Here is a 22,730-nt window from a genome sequence, read left to right as displayed (position 1 = left end):
CCATAAAAATTCCTATCAAATAAAAATTCCCTCATCTTGTTTTTAAATCTTTTCCTTTTTCTTTTTGAAAAATAAAATCTTTTTTTTTTTTTTTTTTTGAGAAAGGGTCTCCCTATACTCCCAGCTGGCCTGGAACTTGCCAATGTAGACCATGCTAGCCTCGAACTCAGAAATCCACCTGCCTCTGCCTCCCAAGTGCTGGGACTAAAGGTGTGAGTCACCATGCCTGGGGTGAAAGATAATCTTAATTTTTACAGTTAAAGTAATATACAAATCTTCCAGGTGTGGTGACACACACCTTTAATCCCAGCATTCAGGAGGCAGAAGCAGTTGGATTTTTGAGTTCTAGGCCAGCATGCTTTACATGGTAGGTTCCAGGACAGCCAGAGCTACATAATGAGACACTGTCTCAAACCAAACAAACAGATTTTACAGATCTAAGGTTCTGAGTATTATAGGAAGTCAAACATGGTGGAATATAATAACTGGAAATGTTTTTCAAATCAGCATGACATCTTTGTAGAACATTGAGAAGACTGAACCGAATTTGAAGGGATCAGATTAGAAGGAATATAAAATACTGTGGTTCTTTCTAGGACCTTTTTAAAAGTTAGAAGTTTAGACTTAAAGTAATAGAAAATAGATCAGTTGAGATTTTACTTGCTGAAAGAAGTATTCCAAGGAGGGTGGATTATAGTGTAGAGCTGAAGTCAATCTACTTAGGAGCTAGTTTTCTGTAATCACTTCAGCCTTTGCCATAATAGTTTGAGGTACTCTGCCTAGAATGTCAAACTCTGATCCTACCAATTCTTACTTGTGTGACCCCCATAAAGTAGTCAAAGACTATTTATTTATAGACTAGCTATAATACCCATTTCATATCCATTTTTGAGGGGAGATTGGTATGAGGATCAATTCCAGGTCCTTAAACATTTTAACAATCACCATACCATAGGGTAATGCAGAAGAGGGTGTCAGATCCCCTAGAACCTTGTTAGCCACCTTGTAGGTGCTGGGAATACGATCCAGGTCTTCTGTGCTCTTAACTACTGAGCCATCTCTTCAGGTCCTCCCCCCCCCTTTTTTTTTAAGACAGGGGCTCACTCTATAGCCCTTGCCTGCCTCTTCCAGGCATGTGCCAACACACCTGATGTTTTTATGCTCTTGTTTGTTTTTTGAGACAGAATCTTACTATGTAGTTTAGGCTAGATTTGAACTTAATGTGTAGCCTGGGCTGAACTTGAACTCGTGATCCTCTTGCCTTTTGAATCTTGCTAGTATTACATGTACTACCATGCTTGGCCTTATAGATTTAGAGGGATTAAATGAGACAGGCTCTTTAAAGCAGTTAGCATAGTACCTAGAGTATAAAGTAATAAGTGTTGTTTATTATATAGAATTAGAGTAATGTAGCAATATTCAGATGAGAAGAAAGGATGCATTTTTTTTTAATTTTGTTTTCTAAGGCAGGTCTTATATAGTTCAGACTGGCCTCAAATTTGCAATGTAGCTAGGATGGCCTTGAACTTCTGATTGTCCTGTCCCCACCCAACAAATGCTGCAATTATACTTGTGTCATTATACCTAACTAAAGCAAGATATTTTGAAAACATTTTATAGCATATGATGATTGGATAGAAGAACCAAGCAAGAGATACAAGTCAAAGTATTGAAGAACTAGTTGGCAGAGCAGAATGCTTCCATTGATAAGAAGGAAGAGTTTGGAGCCAATTGGATGGCTCTGAGTAAAGGCTCTTTCTGCCAAGTCTCAGTTCCATCTCAGAGACCCACATGGTAGAGGTAGAGAGCTGACTCCTGAAAGTTTTTCTCTGACCTCCACACACAGATTATGGCTGACATGCCCCCCCCCAAATGAGTAAATTAATTAATTTTAAAAATGTAAATTTTTTTAAAGGATAAACTTATCAAAATTTAAATATTCGATGTTTGTTATTACCCCCCTCCTTTTTTTTTTGGTCTTTTTGAGACAGGGTCTTCCTGTAGTTCCAGCTGACCTGGAACTTGCTGTGGAGACCAGGCTGGCCTCGATCTCACAGAGATCTGCCTTCGTCTGCCTCCAGAGTGCTGGGATTAAAGGTGTATGCTACCACACCTGGCTCTTTTCTCCATTTCATAACTTTTTATATTTTATTTTGTTGTCTTTCTGTGCTGAATTTTGAGTAATTTGTTTTTCAACTCTATCTTCTTAGCTGTACTTACATATTTAGGGTTTTGTTACATTCTTGGCATGGCATGTTGAGCATATAACCCAGGGCTTGTACAGGCTAGGCAAGTTGTCTACCACTTAGTTGTTTTTTTTTTTTTAATTTAGGTTGTTTTTTAAAAGTGGACGTATATATGGCATATATATGAAAAAGGGTTTATAATGTATGGGTATAGTTTATCAGATAATAAATAGTTGTGTAATTGATTCCTGACTGACCTGGAATACTGTGTAGACCAGACTGGCCTCAAACTCATACAGTCTGCCTGCCTCTGCCTCCAAAGTGCTGAGATTAAAGGTGACTGACTGGTCAGTGCATGACCTACCCAGCTAAATTTTTCTTTAAAAACATTTTTTTTTTTTAGATTTATTTATTTATGTGTACGTGTGTTTTCCTGCATGAGTTTATATGTACCATGTGTGTGCAACAGCCTTTGGAGCCAGAAGAGGGCATTGGATCCCTTGGAACCTGGAGTTACAGGCTGTTGTAAGCTGCCATGTGGGTCTTGGGAACTGAATTTCAGCCCTCTACAAGAGCACTAAGCACTCTTAACTGCTGAGCCATCTTTTATCCCTCGGCAGAAGTTTTAATTGATTATGGGGTTTTTGTTGCTGTTGTTATTGTTTTTAATATTTTATATGTGTGAGTGTATTGTCTGCATGTATGTAAGTGTACCTGTGTCTTACCCATGGATCTGAAGAGGATGTTTGATTCCCCTGGAACTAGCCACCATGTGGATGCTGGGAATTGAACCCCGGTCCTCTGCAAGAGCAGCCAGTGCTGTTAACTGTTGAGTCCTCTCTCTAGCCCCTTCATTATGTTTTTTAACTACTGTAAGTTCTGAATGATGGTTTTTTAAGTTTGTCTGGTCTGAGACTGGAGGTGTAGCTCAGTTGGTAGAGTGCTTGCCTAGCCCCCACAAAGCATGGCATATAGTCTGAAGTGCCACGTTAACAGCATGGTGGTACAAGTCTTGATCTCAGCACTCAGAAGAGGAAGGAGGATTAGAAGTTCAAAGTCATCTTCTCCTACACTGGAAGTTTGAGACCAGCCTGGGTTAGAGACCTTGTCTCAAAAATAAATAAATGAGCCTGGTGTGGTGGAGCATGTCTTTAATCCAAGCACTCAGGAGACAGAGGTAGGCAGATCTCTGAGTTTGAGGTCAGCCTGGTCTACACAGTGAGTTCCAGTACACCCAAGACTATATAGTGGGACCTGTTTCAAAAATGGGTGAATGAACCAGGTGTGGTGGCACACACCTTAATCCCAGCACTTGGGAGGCAGGGCAGGTGGATCTATGAGATCCAGACTAGCTTGGTGAGTTGTAGGCCTGCTGGGGATACCCTGTCTCAAAAAGATAAGGAAAAAAAAAAAAAAAGGAAGGAAGAAGAATAAATGAATAAAATAAACTGCTACAGTGGTTTTGGGGGCTGGAGAGATAAGGCTCAGCAGTTAAGAGTACTGGTACCCACACGGTGGCTAACAATCATTCGAGGGGATCTGACGCTCTCTTCTGACCTCTGAGGGTACTGCATGGCACAGGCACACCTACTTAGCTGCAGGCAGTGTACTCATACACATAATGTAAAAATAATAAATAAGGGGCTGGAGAGATGGCTCAGCAGTTAAGAACACTGGCTGTTCTTGCAGAAGACCTGGGTTTGAATCCCAGCACCCACATGGCAGCTAACAACTGTCCATAACTCCAATTCCAGGGGATCTGACAGCCTCTTCTGTCCTCTGGGCACTGCACAACACGGGTGCACTTACCTACATGCAGGCAATATACATATACATGTAAAATAAAAATAAATAAAATTAAAAAGAAATTTAAAAAATAAATAAAAACCTTGCCTGGTCTTTGTTTCTGTCTTCTTGCTCTTTTTACATATTTTGGTTTCTTTCTTAAATCTCTTTAAACATTTTAATCATATTCATATTTTGTATTTAATAACACTATTAATTATGTTTGTAAATGGTAAAACTTTTACTTACAAAAACCTATCAACCTCAAGGTTTGTCAGTTTGTGCTCTGGTTCAAGTAAAGCAAGTGCCTAGGGGACAGTGATGCCTTCTGTGTCAGCTTATTGCCATGCCAATATGGATTCCCGGCGGCCGTCTCTACCTTTCATTTTTCACCTGGGGTTTTCTGATGGTAATCTTTGTATGCTTTTTTTATTTTTGGGGGTCTTTTTTGAGACAGGGTCTCCCTGTAGCCCCAGCTGCCCTGGAACACACTGTATAGACTAGGCTGGCCTTGAACTCACAGAGACCTGCCTGCCTCTGCCTCCCGAGTGCTGGGACTACAGCGTGTGCCACCACGCCCGGCTCCTTTGTATACATTTTTAAAATTACATGTTATGTTTTAGGCAGCATTTCTTTGGAGAATTTTTTATTTTAGGACATCAGGTTCACTACATTTACATAAGACTTCTCTTATTTTTCAGAAAGCCAAAGCTTATGGTGACTGAAAAGGCCATTCGACTTGCTTATCGCCATGCTAAGCAGAATAAAAATGATGTTGCATGCTTTTTACTTGGTTCTCTCACAGTGGATGAAGGTAATATATTGTAAATAATACTGCATGACTATAGTAAGATGTACATTTGTTTCAGCCAGCTGATGTATGTGCTTTGTGCTAATTTTCTTTGATATATACCATGGGTATGAAGATGAATAAAACTATCCATTACAGTGTAGTCAGGTGGAAAAATATATAAGCAAAGCATTTTTTAAAACAGGATAGGTTTTAAAATTTTTATTTATGGGACTGGAGAGATGGCTCAGTAGTTAAGAGCACTGGCTGCTCTTCCAGAGGACCTCAACGGGCATTGCAGGGCATGGGTGCACTTACACACTTGCAGGCAATACATTTATACACATTAAAAAAAATTTAAAAAATTTATGTGTTATGAGTGTTTGTATATATATATGCATGTATAAATGTACCATGTGGATGTAATTCCTGCAGAGGCCAGATGAGGATTGTGTTTGATCTCCTGGAACTAGAGTTACAGACAGTTGTTAGCTGCCATGTGGTACTGGAAACTGAACTCAGTCCTGTGCAATAACAGCCAGTGTTAACCACCGAGCCATTTCTGCAGCCCAGCAAAGCTAGCTTCTTTCCTGCTTGTCCTTCCCTCCCTCCCTCCCTTCCTTTTTTTTGGGGACAGGGTCTCAAGCATCTGCCGCCCAAGTGCTGGGACTAAAGGTGCGCGCCACCATACCCGGCTGCATTATTTATTTTTTATTTTATTTTTTTTAATGTGTATGAGTGTATTGCCTGCATGTATGTAAGTGCACCTGTGTCATGCAACGCTGCGGAGGTCAGAAGAGGGCTTCGGATTCCCCTGGAACTGGAGTTAAGGACGGTTCATAGCCACCATGTGGGTGCTGGAAATCGAACCCAGGTCTTCTGAAAGAGGAGTCAGTGCTCTTAACCACTGAGCCATCTCTCCAGCCCCTATTTTTTATATTTTTAATTTTAATTTTTTGTTCTTTTTGAGACAAAGTTTCCCTGTAGCCCTGGCAGGTCTGGAACTCACCATATAGAGCAGGCTGACTTTGATCTGCTTGTCTCTGCCTCCTAAGGACTGGGATTAAAGGCATGTACCACCATACCAGGCTTCAAAGCTTTTTTAATGGAAGATTTTAGTATACTACTGGTAAAAGCAAAGTGCTTTGTTAAAATGTATTCTTGCTTGGTTGTTTATGTTTTAAATTAGCATGCTACATGATAGCTGTTATTTTTGTTCTTTAGATGAAGAAGGTGTGACATTGACAGTTGATCGCTTTGACCCTGGCCGAGAAGTACCTGAATGCTTAGTGAGAGCCCCTACTGCGCTTCTTCCTGGAGATTTTTTGATCCCTTGCAAGGTTGATACTCAAGGGCTTTGTTCAAGAGAAATGATAGTTCATAATGCAGATGATTTCTGTTCAGCAGTTAAGGTACAATTCATTGATGACCTTATTCTTTTTTAAAAAAAATATTTTATTATTTTTATTTTATGTGTATGTGTGTATTACCTGCATGTAGGTAAGTGCAGCCGTGTTGTGCAATGCCTGTGGAGGTCAGAAGAGGCTGTCGGATCCCCTGGAACTGGAGTTATGGACAGTTGTTAGCTGCCGTGTAGGTGCTGGGATTTGAACCTGGGTCTTCTGCAAGAACAGCCAGTGTTCTTAACCGCTGAGCCATCTGTCCAGCCCCTGATGACCTTATTCTTAATTAAACATGAATATGTGTGGTTCATAGTATTTTAATCAACCTTTATTTGTGAATTATTCATAATAATTTGTGATTGAATTATTGTGGACTTAAAAAATACAGTTGGATGTAATTTCTGAGGCCAGCGATTGCAGGTAGGTGAGGTGGATAATATTCCAGAAGAAGACGCAGTATAACCAAGATAAGAGTGTTCAGAAAGCACTCATGATAACTGAGGTAGAGATTTTTGCTAGATTTGAGGGCAGTTGGACTGGAAATTTTGTTTAGTCAGATAATAGAGAAACTATCAACAGTAGTTATAAAAGATGTCTTTTTAAAAAGTATTATTTTTATTTTATGTATATGAGTGTATTACCTGCACATACATAAGTGCACCTGGGTCGTGCAGTGTCTGGAGGTCAGAAGAGGTTGTTGGATTCCCCTAGAACTGGAGTTCTGGATGGATGGTTGTTAGCCACCTTGTGGGTGCTAAGAATCAAACCTGGCTTAGCAGCCAGTACTTTTAACCACTGCCCCCTATAAAAGGTTTCTGAAAAGAGAAAATTCTGTCAAATCTGACTGAAGTCAGAATGGTCAACTAGGTGATGGCAGTCATTGGGTGTTTGTCAGAGGGGGATATATTAGCCTGTAAGAGTGAGAGCAGAAAGAATAGAAGGGGCTCAGTGAAAATGAGCAAGTGTGGAAGATGATCTACCTTGACGATCTGGATAGCGAGAAAGGAACTAAAAAGGGAATTCTGACTGAGGCTGAGTCAGCATTACTTTAAATACTGTTTTCCCCCATCTAGCAAAATTTATTATGGTTGATGGGTGATATTGCCCAACAAGAATTTGAACTGCTGTTAAGACATCTAAGTTGGAAGTTTGTAATGGAACTTGGAACTGGGGTCTTGCTTGTTTTGATATAATTGTTCACATAATTTTTTGATCTTATGAAGAAATAAGAATTGAAATGTTACAAATTAGAACTAATTTAGGCTGACTTGGAACTCACTATGTAGACCAAGCTGGCCTTGAACTTACAGAGATTTGCCTGCCTCTGTCTCCTGAGAGCTGGGACTAAAGGCGTGCATCACCACGCCTGGCTACATTTCAAAATTTTAACATAATTGTATAATGTTGATTCCTCAGGCTATACAATACCATGTATGTAGCAAAGATTCCTTGGACTGTGGAAAGCTGTTCTCCCTAAGAGCTCATATCACTTCCAGGGAGAGTTTGGACAGTGTGGATTTTGATTTGCATTGGGCAGCGGTATCTCTAGCAAATTCTTTCAAATGTGCACCGGTGAAGCCTATCCCCATCATTCCTACAGCTCTGGCAAGAAACTTAAGTAGTAATCTAAGTATTTCTCAAATTCAAGGAACTTGTAAATATGGGTAAGTAAAACATACATTAATCTAAACTCACAAATATTGGTCGCATTAATATGTTTTCTAAAATAGGGGCTAGAGAAATGGCTCAGCGATTAAGAGCACTGACTGCTCTTGCAGAGGACCTGAGTTCAGTTCCAGCACTCACATGGGAGTTAACAACTGTCTGTAACACCAGTTCCAGAGGATCCAGCACCCTCCTCTGACCTCTACAGGCATTGCACAACACTGGTGCACTTACACACATGCAGGCTATTTATGGGCACCCATACACATAAAATAAAAATAATGAATAAAATATTTTTTAAAAAATCCAAGTAAGGCAGGCGTGGTGGTGCACACCTTTAATCCCAGCGCTCGGGAGGCAGAGGCAGGTGGATCTCTGTGAGTTCAAGGCCAACTTGGTCTGCATAGGGAGTTCCAGGACAGCTTAGAGGCCAGTCTGGGCTAAAAAAAAAAAAAAAAAAAAAAAAAAAAAAAAAAAAAAAATGCAAATAATATGAAATAACTGTAGTCAGTTTACATGTCACAGGTACACTTATATACATAAAAGTAAAATAAAACACTCATACACATTAATAAAGTTTTAAAAAATCAATGGTAAAAAATTATATCAAAGTCATTTGTGGGGCTTGAGATAGACTCCCTGATAGGGTGCTTCCTTAGGGTGTACAAATCTGAGTTCGCTTCCCAGCTCCACACCAAAGCCCAAACTGGTTGATAACGTAATTTGAAAAGGGGAAGATGGGTTATGGTTTATTTTGCCTAAGTCTAGGCTGTTTTCTTTCTTTTTTCCTTTTATTAACTAAGATCTGACAGAATCTAAGAGAGGCTGGAGAATTTACTTATAACCTGTGCTTTTAACTGTAATGAGCACTGTGGTAGAGAAAGGACAAAGATTCATAGTGCTCCTGCTTACCGGATTATCAGCGGCTTGAGTGTGTAGTTCCTTCCATAGCAGAGGCAAAATTCTCTGCAGCAGCTTCCTATCCCTTAGTTTCTCAGGAAGTGGAGGTTGAAATGCATGTTTTCAAATCCTCAGTAGGGCTGCTTTCCTGAAAGCCACTTAGTTTATACTTACTGAATGTACTTAGTGTAATCTCCCTATGCTTAAAGTTTGAGCAGAAGTGCCTCTAAGCATTATACTTCTGGCTTCCTTTCCCACTGACTCCACCCTAGTTCCTGTTAGGTCTCTAGAGCCAAAGATGTTTGCCAGGGTACACTCAGCTCCAAGTCTTATCCTCTAAAAATGCTACTTGAAGGGGATGACAAAATAGAGGGCTTTCTACCAGAGCAGCAAAAAAGTCCCATTTTGAATTTCAGATTTTGACCAGAATGGTACATGCTAGTTGGAGTGGCACAAAAGAAAATGTATTAATTATATTCCAGAATCTGGAGTTATCCAAAGCCATGATGATCAAAAACTATTTGACTGAAACTTAAATCTTTTAGAGTAATAAAGTGCTTCTTGAATGGGACATGAGTTTTTGGGTTTTTTTTTTTTTTTTTTTTTTGCTTGCTAAAATTAACGATTACATTTTCCTTTGTTCTCATGCCCATTTACTCCTGCAGCATGAGTTTATCTGTGACCCCTTGACATACTGGCAGTAATCAGGACATGGGAATTTTCAGTATTTTAGCTTTTTTAAAAATTCATTTTATTATCATTATTTTTTTGTTTTTTTGAGACAAGGTCTCCCTGTAGCTCCAACTGGCCTAGAACTTGCTATGTAGACCAAGCTGGAAATGTTTTTATGTAGCTGTGCCTATTACCCTACCAAAAATTGGTGGTAATGGGCTGGAGAGATGGCTCAACAGTTAAGAGCACTGGCTACTGTTATAGGGATCCACCTGCTTCTGCCTTCTGAGTGCTGGGATTCAAAGTGTGCACCACCACACCCAGCATTATGGTTGTTTTTAGATTGTGTGTGTGTGTGTGTGTGTGTGTGTGTGTGTGTGTGTGTGAGTGTGAGTGTGAGTGAATGTAGGTTTGTGCATGTAAATGCAGATGTCCATGAAGGTCATAAGAGGGTGATACGGATGCTGGGAACCAAACTGAGGTCCTCTGCAAGAGCAGTATGCACTCTTAATCATTGAGCCGTCTCTCCAGTCCCCTGTTTAGTATTTTTTAAAATTAATTATTTTATGTAGATGAGTGTTTTGCCTGAATGTATGTAAGTGCACCTGTTTCCTGAAATGCCCGCAGAGGCCAGAAGAGGGCATTACATCCCCTGGAACTGGAATTACAGATGTTTGTTAGCTGCCATGTGGGTGCCGGTAATTGAACCCAGGTCCTCTGGAAGAGCAGCCAATACTCTTAACCCCTGAACCATTTCTTTAGCCCCCTGTTCAGTATTTTATCCAACCTAAGTTTTTTGTACTCTTTTAACTTAATTTCAATCGTAAGTATAACAACAAACTAAATTAATAGAATGTCCTTTTGGGGAAAGTGGGTTTTTGAATTTTACTATATTCCTTAGCAGTGGTTAGGGCAATGGGGCACATGGAGGGTTAATTATACCTCAGCCTCTTTTTTAAAATTTTGTATTTTATTTTATTTTTGTCTTTTTGGGACAGTGTCTCCCTCTAGCCCCAGTTGGCCTGGAACTTGCTTTGTAGACCAGGCTGGCCTCAAACTCACAGAGATCTGCCTGCCTCTGCCTCCTGAGTGCTGGGATTAAAGTCATATGCCACCATGCCAATTTAAATTAGCCTCTTTCAGTGAAAAGTCATATTTGTTACAGTCTTGTCAAATTGTCTGGATTCTTTGAAGACTTTCAGGAGTAAGAAATTTGACTTTTCCAACGTAACTTAACTGGTTCTGTAATTGAGTACTTCAATGTTAACACTGTATACAGAGTATGTAAAGTTGAGGAGTAAAAATTCTTTTAAAGTATGTAATATTTAAATGACTATTTTAAGTAGGTAGAAAATTTTAATTATTAAATATCAGCAATCTCTTCTTGCCAAAGTCTTTATCCTTTCCTATAGTGTTTTATAACTCAGCTTTGTCTTTTGGGGGGTTTAAAAGCACATACTTAAAATTATTCTTACCAATGTCTCTTCTATTTAGATATATTACCATGGATGAAACACGCAAACTGTTACTTTTGTTAGAATCTGATCCCAAGGTTTATTCTCTACCATTAGTGGGGATGTAAGTATGATACTTCTTTTTTTTTTGTCTTTTTGAGACAGGGTCTCCCATTAGCCCCAGCTGTCCTGGAATTCCCTATGTAAACCAGGCTGGTGTTGAACTCAGAGATCTGCCTGCCTCTGCCTCCCAAGTGCTGGGATTAAAGGCATGCGCCACCATGCCCAGCACCTCAACTCTAGTTTTAGGCACTAACTTTAATCTCCTCGAGTTGAGCCCGTTTCTACTCCAAGCTTATTTGTTCTGGCATCCTGCTTCCTCCTCTATGAACTGTGTCTTCTACATCTCAGGTAGAAGAGAACAAAGAACATGTACTTACTCTGTTTTTCTCTCTGTGTGTACATATGATATATTCATGTTGGCATAGATAGCCATGTAATGTACCTCCAGATTGCAAGCATGATTTCTTATCTCTGAAACTTTTATTCATTTATTTTTTTATTTTTATTTTTATTTTTTGTCTTTTTGAGACAGGGTCTCTCTGTAGCCCCAGCTGCCCTGGAACTCACTATGAAGACCAGGCTGGCCTTGAACTCACAGAGATCCACCTGCCTCTGCCTCCCAAGTGCTGGGATTAAAGGTGTGCACCACCATGCCCGGCCCTATTTATTTTCATTAAAAAAAATTTTTTTTTAATTTTATTTATTGTTTTTATGTGTATGACTGTTATCCCAGCATGTAGGTAAGTGCACCTGTGTCATGCAATGCCTGCAGAGGTCTGAAGAGGCTGTCAGATCCCCTGGGACTGGAGTTATGGACTGTTGTTAGCTGCCATGTGGGTGCTGGGATTCGAACCTGGGTCTTCTGTAAGAACAGCCAGTGTTCATAACCACTGAGCCATCTCTCCAGCCCCTTAAAATATTTTTATTTAATGTTTATGAGTGTGTTGCCTACATGTATGTAAGTGCATCCATGTCATGCAATGCCCAAGGAGGTCAGAAGGTGGCATTGGATCCCCTGGAATTGGAGTTAGGATGGTGATGTGGTTAGCTGCCTTATGGGTGCTAGGATTTGGACCTGGATCATCTGCAAGAACATGCAGTACTCTCCAGCACCTGTTTTTATTTTTTAAATTTTTTATGTATGTGAGTGTATGGCCTACATGTGTATAAATGCATGCACCCATCTTGTGCAGTGGCTGTGGAGGTCAGAAGCGGGCATTGAGTTCCCTGGAACTGGAGTTATGGACTGTTGTTGTTTGCCTTGTGAGTGCTGGGATTCGAACCCGGGCCCTTTTCAAGAACAATCACTGCTCTTCACTGCTGAGCTGTCTCTTCAGTCCCTTGTGAAGCTTTTAATGTACTACTGTTGATTGTCAAGGATCTATCTTGGAAAGGATATAATCTAAAGAATATTGGGGTTTTTGTATCCGTTTTGAGACAAGATCTCCATGGGTAGTTGAGGCTGGTCCGGAATTTGCCTCAGCCGCAGGGTGCTGGGATCATAGGTATGTGCCACCATATCAGAATGATTATAGGTTTTACTTTCTGTCTTTCTTTTAGTTGGCTCTCTGGAATTATACATATCTATAGCCCTTGGGTATGGGCATGCTGCTTGCGGTACATGTTCAGTTCTTCTATTCAAGAAAGGCAAGTGTTATTTTGTTCTGTAATCTTTTCTTTTGCTCTTTTCTCCTGTTTATATTTTGTTGGTCTCATTTAAAATTTGTATAATGCTTTAATTTTTTATAATGCTTATAAATAATTACCTTAAGAAAAATAAGAGTTATATTAAATGGGGCTAGGGAGTAAGAGAATAAGTTGTGTAGCTATCAGGGGCCATGTCCAGGCATAGGATATGCTAACTTTAAAAGCCCTGGGAAGATCACCTTGTGCCTTGCAGGATCAGCAAGAATACTAGTGTGAAGCCTGGTAATGCTTTGATCCCAGTATTCAGGAGGCAGAGGCAGGTGGATCTCTCTTGAGTTCAAGGCCAGCCTGGTCTACATAGTGAGTTCTAGGCACTGAGGCCATAGGGAGACCCTGTCTCAAAAAGACCAAAAAAAAAAAAAAAAAAAAATTCTTGGGCTGGAGCGATGGCTCAGCAGTTAAGAGCACTAGCTGAGCTCAATTCCCAGCACCCATATAGCAGTTAACTGTCTGTAACTCCAGTTCCAGGGGATCTGACACCCTCTTCTGACCTCTGCCAACATTGCATGATGTGTGTGCACTCACATACATGTAGGCAATACACTCATACATATAAAATAAAAATAATAAATTAAAAACAAACTCTTATAAAAAACATCCAAGCACAGGACACAAAACTGTTGGAGACATTAAAAACAACAAAATTACTTTGTCTAAGCAGGTCAATGCGAAATATGCATTCAGTGTTCTATTCCCATGGCACTAGTGGTCAATGGAATCAAAAAGGAAACCAGCTCTCACAATCACTGGAGTTTCTACATGTTAATTTTTTATTCTTTGCTGTGATTTGGTACAGTTAAGTTTTATTATTGATCTTGTTTTAAGTTCCTATTGGCAGTAAATGTTCCATAAAAGTTGGGGTGGGTCTCGAACCCCTAGGTTCAAGTGAAAATCTTGCTTCACCTTCCAGTTTACTAGGAGTATAGGTACATGTCATCTTGCAAACCTTCTGGAAGTATATACACTAAACTGGAGAGTTGGTGGGGTAGTTTTTGCTTTCCATTTTATTTTATTTATTATTAATTTTTTGGTCTTTTTGAGCCAGTCTTCCTGTAGCCCAGCTGGCCTGGAACTGCCTTCACCTTCCAAGTGCTGAGATTAAAGGCATGTACCACCATGCTCCACTTCACTTTCAATTTTATACATTCATGTTTTGTTTGATATTTTACAGTGAGTGTTTATATATTTTATAACACAATGCTTTTTTTTAATTTAAAAATTAATATTAAAAAAGTAAGCATGCATACCTTAAACAATCTGTTAACTAGATTGGGAAACTTACCTGGGAAGTTAACCTTATTAAATTTTAATTAATTGGCATTGTTTTGTACAGAGTTTTTTCAGAATCCGGAAATTTCATCATAGTTCTCTATTCTTTGACACATAAGGAACCTGAATTTTATGAATGCCTGCCTTGTGATGGTAGGGTGCCTGACTTCCAGTTTCAGTTACTAACCAACAAGAAAACATTGCATCTTTTCAATGTAAGTGATTTGTTTTCCTGTATAGTTATTTTCCTCATCACTATGACCAAAATATCCCATGTAATAAGGAAGGAGAGATTTCTTTTGGTTCCCAGTTTTGGAGGGTTCGGTCCACAGTTGGTTGGCCTTGTCAGGTGCTTGGGCAAAACATCATGGTAGTAGGAGCATGTGGTAGAAGAGGGCCATCTCCTCTCTGGCTAACCTGGAAGAGGGGGAAGAGGGCACGCAGGTGCTCTGTCTTTCTTCTTTCCCCTTTTATTCTGCCAGGGTTCTGAGCAGTGCGATGAGACCATGCACATTCGGGGTGGTTCTTCCCTCAACTGATCCTCTCTGGAAAGGCCCTCACTGATACACCTACAGGTGCCTCATTAATCCAGCTTGATCCTCTTGTACTGTTGAAAATTAATTTTGTGATTGTCATGTTTTCTTTGTCCTCACTTAGTTTTTTAAAACATCTGAGTATAATAATATATAAAAGCTTTTCATACTGAAAATCAATATTTATATGATATAATCCAAGGAATTGGAATAAGTTGTTGCTAGAGCTAATGAAGTACATAAAAATGCATCTAGAGGATCATTATGGGAAAAGTAGATCTTCGAAACTATGTCATATATAAACTAAATTGAAAGGATCCCTTCCCCCACCTTTGAGATATTGCTCAGGCTGGCCTCACTCTTTGGCTCAAATGATCATCCTGCCTCAACCTCTTTGAATGGGACCACACATGTGTGCCATCACTCCTGGTTTAAATAGTACTTTTAGTAAAATTGCTGTTTATCTTAGGTTTGAAGACCAGTAATAAAAATATATTCATTATTTTATTATAAAAATATTAAATACCTCTAAACCGCATGATTCTATTCAGATCTTTATTTTTTCTTTACATTCATTTATGGATTATTAGTTCATCAGTAAAGTTTTTATATTTTCTGTGATTATGTTCACTGAATCCCTTATTACTGAGTACGTAAGGAGATTAGGTTTTCATTTTCACCCATAGAAGGTGAAAGGCTACACTTACAGAAAGTATAAAGCAAGCCTACATTTACAAAAATCAGAAGTGCTCCCTCCACCAGTGTTTCAGAGCTGCTGTTCATCTAAATAGAATTCTTTGGTAATTTAAGTCAAATCTCAAAGTATGATCTACTTCATTTCAGAATGTTGAACCATCTGACAAAAATCCAATCCACTTTGAACTAAGTGCTGAAAGTCAAGATGCAGAAGCAGAGTTTTTTAGCAAGATTTCCAAGACTCTTTCAGTTAAGAGGTAAAAGACACCTTATTATGTATATTTTCTTTACTACATTTGTTTTTAGCAGATAGTTAAAATAAGTAGGTTCAATGAGATGGCTTAGTGGGTAAAGGGGCTTGCCATCAAGCCTGTCAACTTGAGTTTGGTCCTTGTCACTCACGTAAAGCTGGTAGGAGAAAACCAAATCTGCAGAGTTCGTCTCTTACCTATATATATGTGTGAATGGCACGTATGTCCCTCCTCAGTAAATAAACATTAAAAAATTTTTCGATCTTCAGTTATTTCTGGTAAAACTATTTGTGATCTTATGTGCCTTAGGCATTTGTACTTTAAATCCATTGAATGATAATTTAATGAAACATCAACTCTAATATGGTTTTTGTTTGAGTTGATTTATTACATAGGGAAACCAAAAAAAAAAAATCTTAGTTTCTTGCTGAGGCATTACCATTCTTTTTTTGTTTAGTGCCTTTTATTTGTTCTTCCTTTCCTTGTGGTTTTAAACCTGGAACCATCAAATAACCTAGCGAAATAATTTCTCTGGGGCTGGAGAGATGGCTCTGTGGTTGAGTACTTGATGCTTTTGCAGAGGATCAGTTAGCAGTACCCACATCCAGTGCCCATGTCAGCCAGCTCACAACCTGCTGTTACTCCATTTCAGGGGCTCTGACACTTTCTTCTGGTCTCTGTGGGCGCTTGTATGCAGGTGGTGCACATACATACATTTAGGCATACACACATAAACTTAAAAAATATAATAATCCCTCTACCTAAAAATGAAATAGTTGGTTTAAAAATTGTATAAAATGCCGGGTGTGATAGCTCACACCTTTAATCCCAGCACTTGGGAGGCAGAGACAGGTGGATCTCTGTGAGTTCAAGGCCAGCCTAGTCTACATAGTGAGTTCCAGGACAGTTGGGGCTACAGGGAGACCCTGTCTCAAAAAGACCAAAAAAAAATTGTATAAAACAAATTGTACTTAGAGAATATTAAATCAAAGGCTTGCAACTTCTTGGGTCATTATATCCTACCTTTTGTAGTAAAGAACATATCCGCTTGTATTGGGATTCTCCAGAGAAACAAAACCAACATGGGTGTGTGTGTGTGTGTGTGTGTGTGTGTGTGTGTGTGTGTACGTACATGTGAGATACTTATTTTAAGGGACCAGCTCCTGTAATTATGGAGGTTTGGCAAATCAAAAAGCTGCAGGGTAGGCTCCTAGACTTAAGTCTCAGAGTAGTGCTTCATTTTGAGAACAAAGGCACCGGTCCAGGGAGGTCAGTGTTTTTCTGTTAAGACATTCAGCTGATGGGGCTGGAGAGATGGCTCAGTGGTTAAAAGCACTGGCTGCTCTTGCAGAGGACCCAGGTTCAGTTCCCAGCAACCACATGGCAGCTAACAGCCATCCATAACTCTACTTCCAGGAGATCCAGCGCCCTCTTCTGACCTCTGTGGACATTGCACAACACAGATCCACTTGCCTACATGCAAGCAATACACTCATACACATAAAATTTACACATACACACACACACACACACACACACACACACACACACACACACACACGGCATTCAGCTGATTGGATGAGGCCGCCTATATTATGTATGGACAGTACTATGTCTACTAACTTAAACATTAGTCTCATATATAAACTACCTTCGTGGCCTGGCATGGTGGCACACACCTTTAATCCCAGCACTAGGGAGACAGAGATAGGTGGATCTCTGGGATTGAGGCCAAAAGACAAACAAGAACTACCTCCGTGGAGGTAGACTATTAGACTATTATTTCAACAAATATCTAGATACTGTGGCCTAGCTAACTCGATACATACAATGAAGTTTGGGATTCAGCTTTTTCATCTGTTCTACTGTGCTATGTAATGTACTAATGGCTGGGGATATGGAGGTTTACCAGAGAGATGCACACATGGTCTCTTCCCTTATGGATTTTATAATCCAGTGATACAGACTGTTTAGTGTTCAGATATTCTCATTGCTTTATTATAGTACTTTGCATAGAAAGATCTTATTAGAAAGTTCCATTTATCTGATACACTCAATTCACAGCTGCCTTTCAATACTGGGCTTGTTTGTTTTTTGAGATAGGGTCTCCCTGTAGCCCCAGCTGGCCTGGCATTCACTGTGTAAACCAGGCTGGTCTCAAGCCCACAGAAATCCACCTGCCTCTGCCTTCCCCTGAATGCTGGGATTCAAGGCATGCACCACCATACCTGGCCTTTTTTATTTTATGTGTATGAGTGTTTTGCCTGCATATATGTGAGTGCACCTATGTCATGCAGTGCCCATGGAGGCTAGAAGAAAGCATTGAATCTCCTAAAACTGGAGTTACGGACTGTTGTTAGCTGCCACGTGGGTGTTCTACAAGAGTAGCTGGTGTTCTTAACAGTTGAGCCATCTCTCCAGACCCTAAAGCTTTGTTTTTATTTACTATTTTATTTTTGCATGTATTTACTATTTTATTATTTATTTATTTATTTATTTATTTATTTATTTTTATTTTGCAGTATCAGAGATCAAACCCAGGGCCTCCTACATGCTAGGCAAGTGGCCTACCATTGAGCTACATCCCTAATCCTTGTTTCTCAACTTTTTTTCTGTCATCTCCTCTCTTGTGCCTCCACCAAGGTCGGCACTTCTAAGAAAGAAAAATGCTTTTCTCAGAATCCCATTTTACCCATAATTCAGTTTGTTAAAAAGTGGATGTATAAGATGTGTTATTTCTCAACTTTTAAAAATGTAATCAGAGACAGGTAAATCTCTGAAGGCCAGCCTGGTCTACCTAGTGAGTTCCAGGCCAGCTGGGGCTACCGGGAGAGGCTGTCTCAAAAAAGACCAAAAAAAAAAAAGTAATCTGAACCTGCGTTTTAGACTTCTTTAATACTGTCTGTTTACTGCTTGAGAAATAAGCAGATTTATATCTAATTATTGATTATTGATTATTGAAATAATTTTATTTTATTGAGAAAATGTCCGGTATTTGTGTGTGTGTGTGTGTATTCAAGTCCATCCTTTATTCTCAACATTTGTTTAATTGTTAAAATGCAAATTATGACTGTAACTATTAGTTTCCTGTTCCTGCTGTAATGGATAAAAATAGTTACTTAAAAGTTGCACAAGTTCTGGAAGTCAGAAATCAAAAATGAATTTTTGGATCTAAAACCAAAGTGTTGGCAGGACCTGCATTCCTTCTGGAGGCCCCAGGGACTAATTTATTTCATTGCTTCTTCTACTTCTAGAGACCATCAGCATGTCTTTTATCAAAGCTTCTTACTCTGCTTTCAAAGCTGGTAGCATAATGTCTACAACCTGTGCTTCTGCTCTCACGTCTTCTCTCATTCTGATCCTCTTATTTCACTGTTATGAGGTTGTTTACAATTACATTGGGTCTACTTGGATAACCCAAAATAATCACTGTAGCTCAAGATTTTCTTTTTTTAAGATTTATTTTTATTTTAATGTGTATGGGTTTTGTGTGCATGTATGTAAGTACAATCATGTGTGCAGTACCCATGGAGGTCAGAAGAGGGCATCAGATCTCCTGGAACTGCAGGTACAGATGTTTATTAGCCCCCATGTGGGTGCTGGGAACCAAACTCGGGTCCCCTGCAAGAGCAGCTAGTGCTCTTAACGTTGAGCCATCTCTCCAGCCCCTGTTTTTATTAATTTTTAGTGTGTGTGTGTGTGTGTGTGTGTGTGTGTGTGTGTGTGTGTTTATGCAGATATGTGTCTGTGAGTATGTCTGCCGGTAAAGCCCAGAAAAGGAAGAGCAAACAGTATGTGCTTTTAAACGCTGAGCCGTCGTAGCCACCCTCAAGTTCTTAACCAACCCCCCCAACTTCCTTTTCCACATGTAGATATTCAGGTGTACTAGAGGGTAGAAAGATGTCTCACATATTTCTTTTCCATCTGCTTTGGGCATTTAAAACAATCCTTGAAACAATTAGATAACCCCAAAACTAGTATGTTCTAGTCACTTTTGGTTTTTTTTGTTTTTGTTTTTTTATTTTTTGAGATAGGGTCTCCCGATGTAGACCAAGATGGCTTTGATCTCACAGAGATCCATGTGTCTCTGTCTCCCAAGTCCTGGAATTAAAGGCTTGCACCACCACGCCTGACTTATTCAAGTCACTTTGAAGGAATAGCTTAACTTCATTTATTTGTTTGTTTATTTATTTATTATTCATTTTGGTCTTTTTGAGGCAGGGTCTCCCTGTAGCCCCAGCTGGCCTGGAACTTACTATGTAGACTAGGCTGGCCTTGATCTCACAGAGATCTGTCTGTTTCTGTCTCCCAAGTCCTGGAATTAAAGGCTTGCACCACCACGCCTGACTTATTCTAGTCACTTTGAAGGAATAGCTTAACTTTATTTATTTATTTATTCATTTATTTATTTATTTTGGTCTTTTTGAGGCAGGGTCTCCCTGTAGCTCCAGCTGGGCTTACTTACTTACTATGTAGACCAGGCTGGCCTTGAACTCACAGAGCTCCGCCTACCTCTGCCTCCCAAGTGCTGGGATTAAGGGCATGTGCCACCACATCTGGCTTAACTTTCTTAAATTTTAAGGCCTTATTTAACATTTTATTGAATATTCACGGAAGAAAAGGGTACATTGAGGAGACAGAATTCCTTAATGTCAAGGGGCTGGGAGTGTGGCTCAATGGTAGAGTGCTTGCCTATCATTCAAAAAGCCCTGAATCTGATCCCTAAGCAGCACCAAAACAACAACATAGTTGTTGAAAACCACTATGCTTATTCTCAACCCCCAACAAAGCTTTAATGAGGATCAGTCATTTCAGATTTTAGAAAATGTAACTTGTCTAACTTTATTAGACAATCTCTCTCTCTCTCTCTCTCTCTCTCTCTCTCTCTCTCTCTCTCTCTCTCTGTGTGTGTGTGTGTGTGTGTGTGTGTGTGTTTGTTTATCATAAGGGAGTGTAGCAATAGCCAGTATTCCACAATATAACTAGTGTGCAAAATGTGCATCTTTTTTTACATAGTAATTTGAACCCCTATTTTACTTGTTTCGTTCTGTTCAGATTACGGTCAATTTTACCCTCTTTGCGTGGAGGTTTATGTAATATGGAGGGGATTAATGATGTCCATTACTGGTGATAAAGGGTGATTTTTGTCTACCTGTGTTGCTGTCTGCTGAAATCTTTCCATTTGTATTTGGTTTTTGATAGATTTATGTGGGTTCTTGCTATAGCCCCTTGACCCTATTCAGGTCATTGACTGTGTGCAGGTTGCACTGAGGATATGCCCCACATTCTTGCATGTTGAAGGAGAGTTTAATGGGACTGGTGCAGACTCAACCTGTATTTGAGCACATCATGCAGACATTCTCATTGTTTTATTACAGTACCTTGCACAGAAAGACCTTTGTGAATATCTTTCTAGACTGCTGGGATTTGGGGAGATTGTCTCCCCCGCTGTTAGATCTTAAGATCTGCTTTGAGGTTTTTTATTCTGATGTCCTCCTAGGAAGAATTCAATTTACATAAAACAGGATGTAGGATGCTCTCTTAGGAACCTCATTAATTTTAAGTTCTCTTAGTTTCTTTTTAGCTTACCTTTTCCCTAAGTATCCTGTGGAGATTTTTGTTTAGTTTCTAGAATGAAACTAGCAATAGCAAAACAAAACCCTCATTTGCTCTTAAGCTTTAATTTTAGGTTTTGAAACTCAGTACCAACACTCAGAATTTTCTTTTCCTTCCCTCCCTCCCTCCTTTCAGTTATAGGGATTGAACCTAGAGCTTTACATGTACTAGACAAACACTTTATCATTGAACTACATCCCTAGCTGTCGAAGACTTTCTGTTTTCACACGAAGCATGCCATCTGTAATATGATGACTTGAACTGACTAAATGGGAGGTGTATTCCATTTCAAAGTATTTTCCTACTGTAGATATAAATACACAGGAAAAAATGAATCAGCATATCATATATGTATGCTGCATTCTTTAATGAAACCTATTGCTTTGTATGCTAGCTTTAAAAGTCACTTACAAGGAATATAGAGACTGCTACAGTGACTAACAGGGTGCAGGCACTTGCCATCAGGTGTGACAACCTGAGTTTGATTCCCTAGGACCCACATAGTGGAAGGAGACAACCGATTCCTGAAAGTTGTTCTCTGACCTCCACATGCATGCCATTTACATGGGCACACAAAATAAAAACTTTAATTGTATATATGTATATTTCTTAAGTATATAGAAATATGTAATTCAATGGTTTTCCTTTTTAACATAGTGGGTGCTTCATACAATGTGTTAAATGTAGCGTATGTATTAGTTACTTCTTTTATTGCTCTAACAAACAAAATACCCAGCAGAACAATTTAAAAGGAGAAGATTGGTTTGGGCTCTTTGAGAGAGATTTCAGTTCTTGGGGGAAAGGCGTGGTGGCAGAAGCTGTTCTACCCACCAGCAGTGGGAATCGAGTGGTGGTGATGTCTACACCTGGTGGGGGCCAGGAGGCAGAAAACAGGACTGAACCAGAAGCAGGTAGAACCTTCAGAGATCAACCTTAATCAGCCTACTTACCAGAGCCAGGCCCTACATCCTAAAGATTCCATGGCTTTCAAAATCCTGCCAGAGACTGGGGACCAGCTGTTCAAGACCTGAACTTGTGGAGTGCATTTCAAATTCAAACCATTGCAGTTGATGTATCTGTCACATCACATTATTTCCCAGTAAGTGCCAAGTTGTTTTTTTTGTTATGGTCTGTTTGAGACAGGGTCTCCCTGTAGTCCTAGCTGGTCTGGAACTCACTATGTAGACCAGGCTGACCTCTAACTCACAGAGAGAGCCACCTGCCTCTGCCTCCTAAGTGCTGGGACTAAAGGTCTGTGCCATTAGGCCTGTTTTTTTTTTTTAATTTATTTTATGCGTATGAGTGTTTTGTCTCCATGTATATAAGTGCACCCATGTCATGCAACACCTGTGGAGGCCAGAAGAAGGCATCAGATCCCCTGGAACTGGAGTGGTTATTAGCTGCCATGTGGGTGCAGTGCTCCTAACTGCTGAGACAGCTCTCCAACCCCCCCAAGTTTTGTTTATACATTGCTCTGGGTTGTCAATGAGAATGTCCTCAGTGACTCTTGGTGTACTATAGCGTTTAACACTGTGGAGTTGAACTGTTGATGGCCAAGCAAATGGGAGAGTTACGTAGCTATAAGTTGGAGTAGACCAGCTTTCCTGGGAAACCAACACTGACCTGAAAAAGCTAATCTGTAACTGTCGCAGTAATTATTGAATGACCTCATTGGTTATCAAAAAGGAAGAAATAACCCTAGATTGTTGAAGGTTTTTCTTAAAAAAAAAAAAAAATTTA

The 22,730-nt window shown here is 39.6% G+C and overlaps 1 protein-coding gene across 4 annotated transcripts in view; it reads left to right on the top strand.

Moving 5' to 3' along the window:
* Stil (STIL centriolar assembly protein) overlaps nucleotides 1–22,730 on the top strand; it is a 70,080-nt gene that overhangs the window by 7,236 nt on the left and 40,114 nt on the right. For 3 of the 4 annotated variants that reach the window (XM_029562866.1, XM_008832215.3, XM_029562833.1), the window contains 7 exons: nucleotides 4,673–4,785; nucleotides 5,986–6,173; nucleotides 7,581–7,828; nucleotides 10,896–10,979; nucleotides 12,479–12,565; nucleotides 13,959–14,109; nucleotides 15,271–15,380. In XM_029562866.1, coding sequence (XP_029418726.1) covers nucleotides 4,686–4,785; nucleotides 5,986–6,173; nucleotides 7,581–7,828; nucleotides 10,896–10,979; nucleotides 12,479–12,565; nucleotides 13,959–14,109; nucleotides 15,271–15,380 — 968 coding nt within the window. In that variant the 5' untranslated portion in view covers nucleotides 4,673–4,685. Of the gene's footprint in view, nucleotides 1–4,672; nucleotides 4,786–5,985; nucleotides 6,174–7,580; nucleotides 7,829–10,895; nucleotides 10,980–12,478; nucleotides 12,566–13,958; nucleotides 14,110–15,270; nucleotides 15,381–21,908; nucleotides 22,090–22,730 lie in introns of those variants that run through there. The other variant, XM_029562897.1, reaches the window with a different exon arrangement.

This window comes from Nannospalax galili, unplaced genomic scaffold (genome assembly GCF_000622305.1).
Source record: "Nannospalax galili isolate Female #2095 unplaced genomic scaffold, S.galili_v1.0 scaffold750, whole genome shotgun sequence".
Lineage (NCBI taxonomy): Eukaryota > Metazoa > Chordata > Mammalia > Rodentia > Spalacidae > Nannospalax > Nannospalax galili.
The sequence above is the reverse complement of the archived record's forward strand: the minus strand, read 5'-3'. Positions and strand labels throughout refer to the sequence as shown.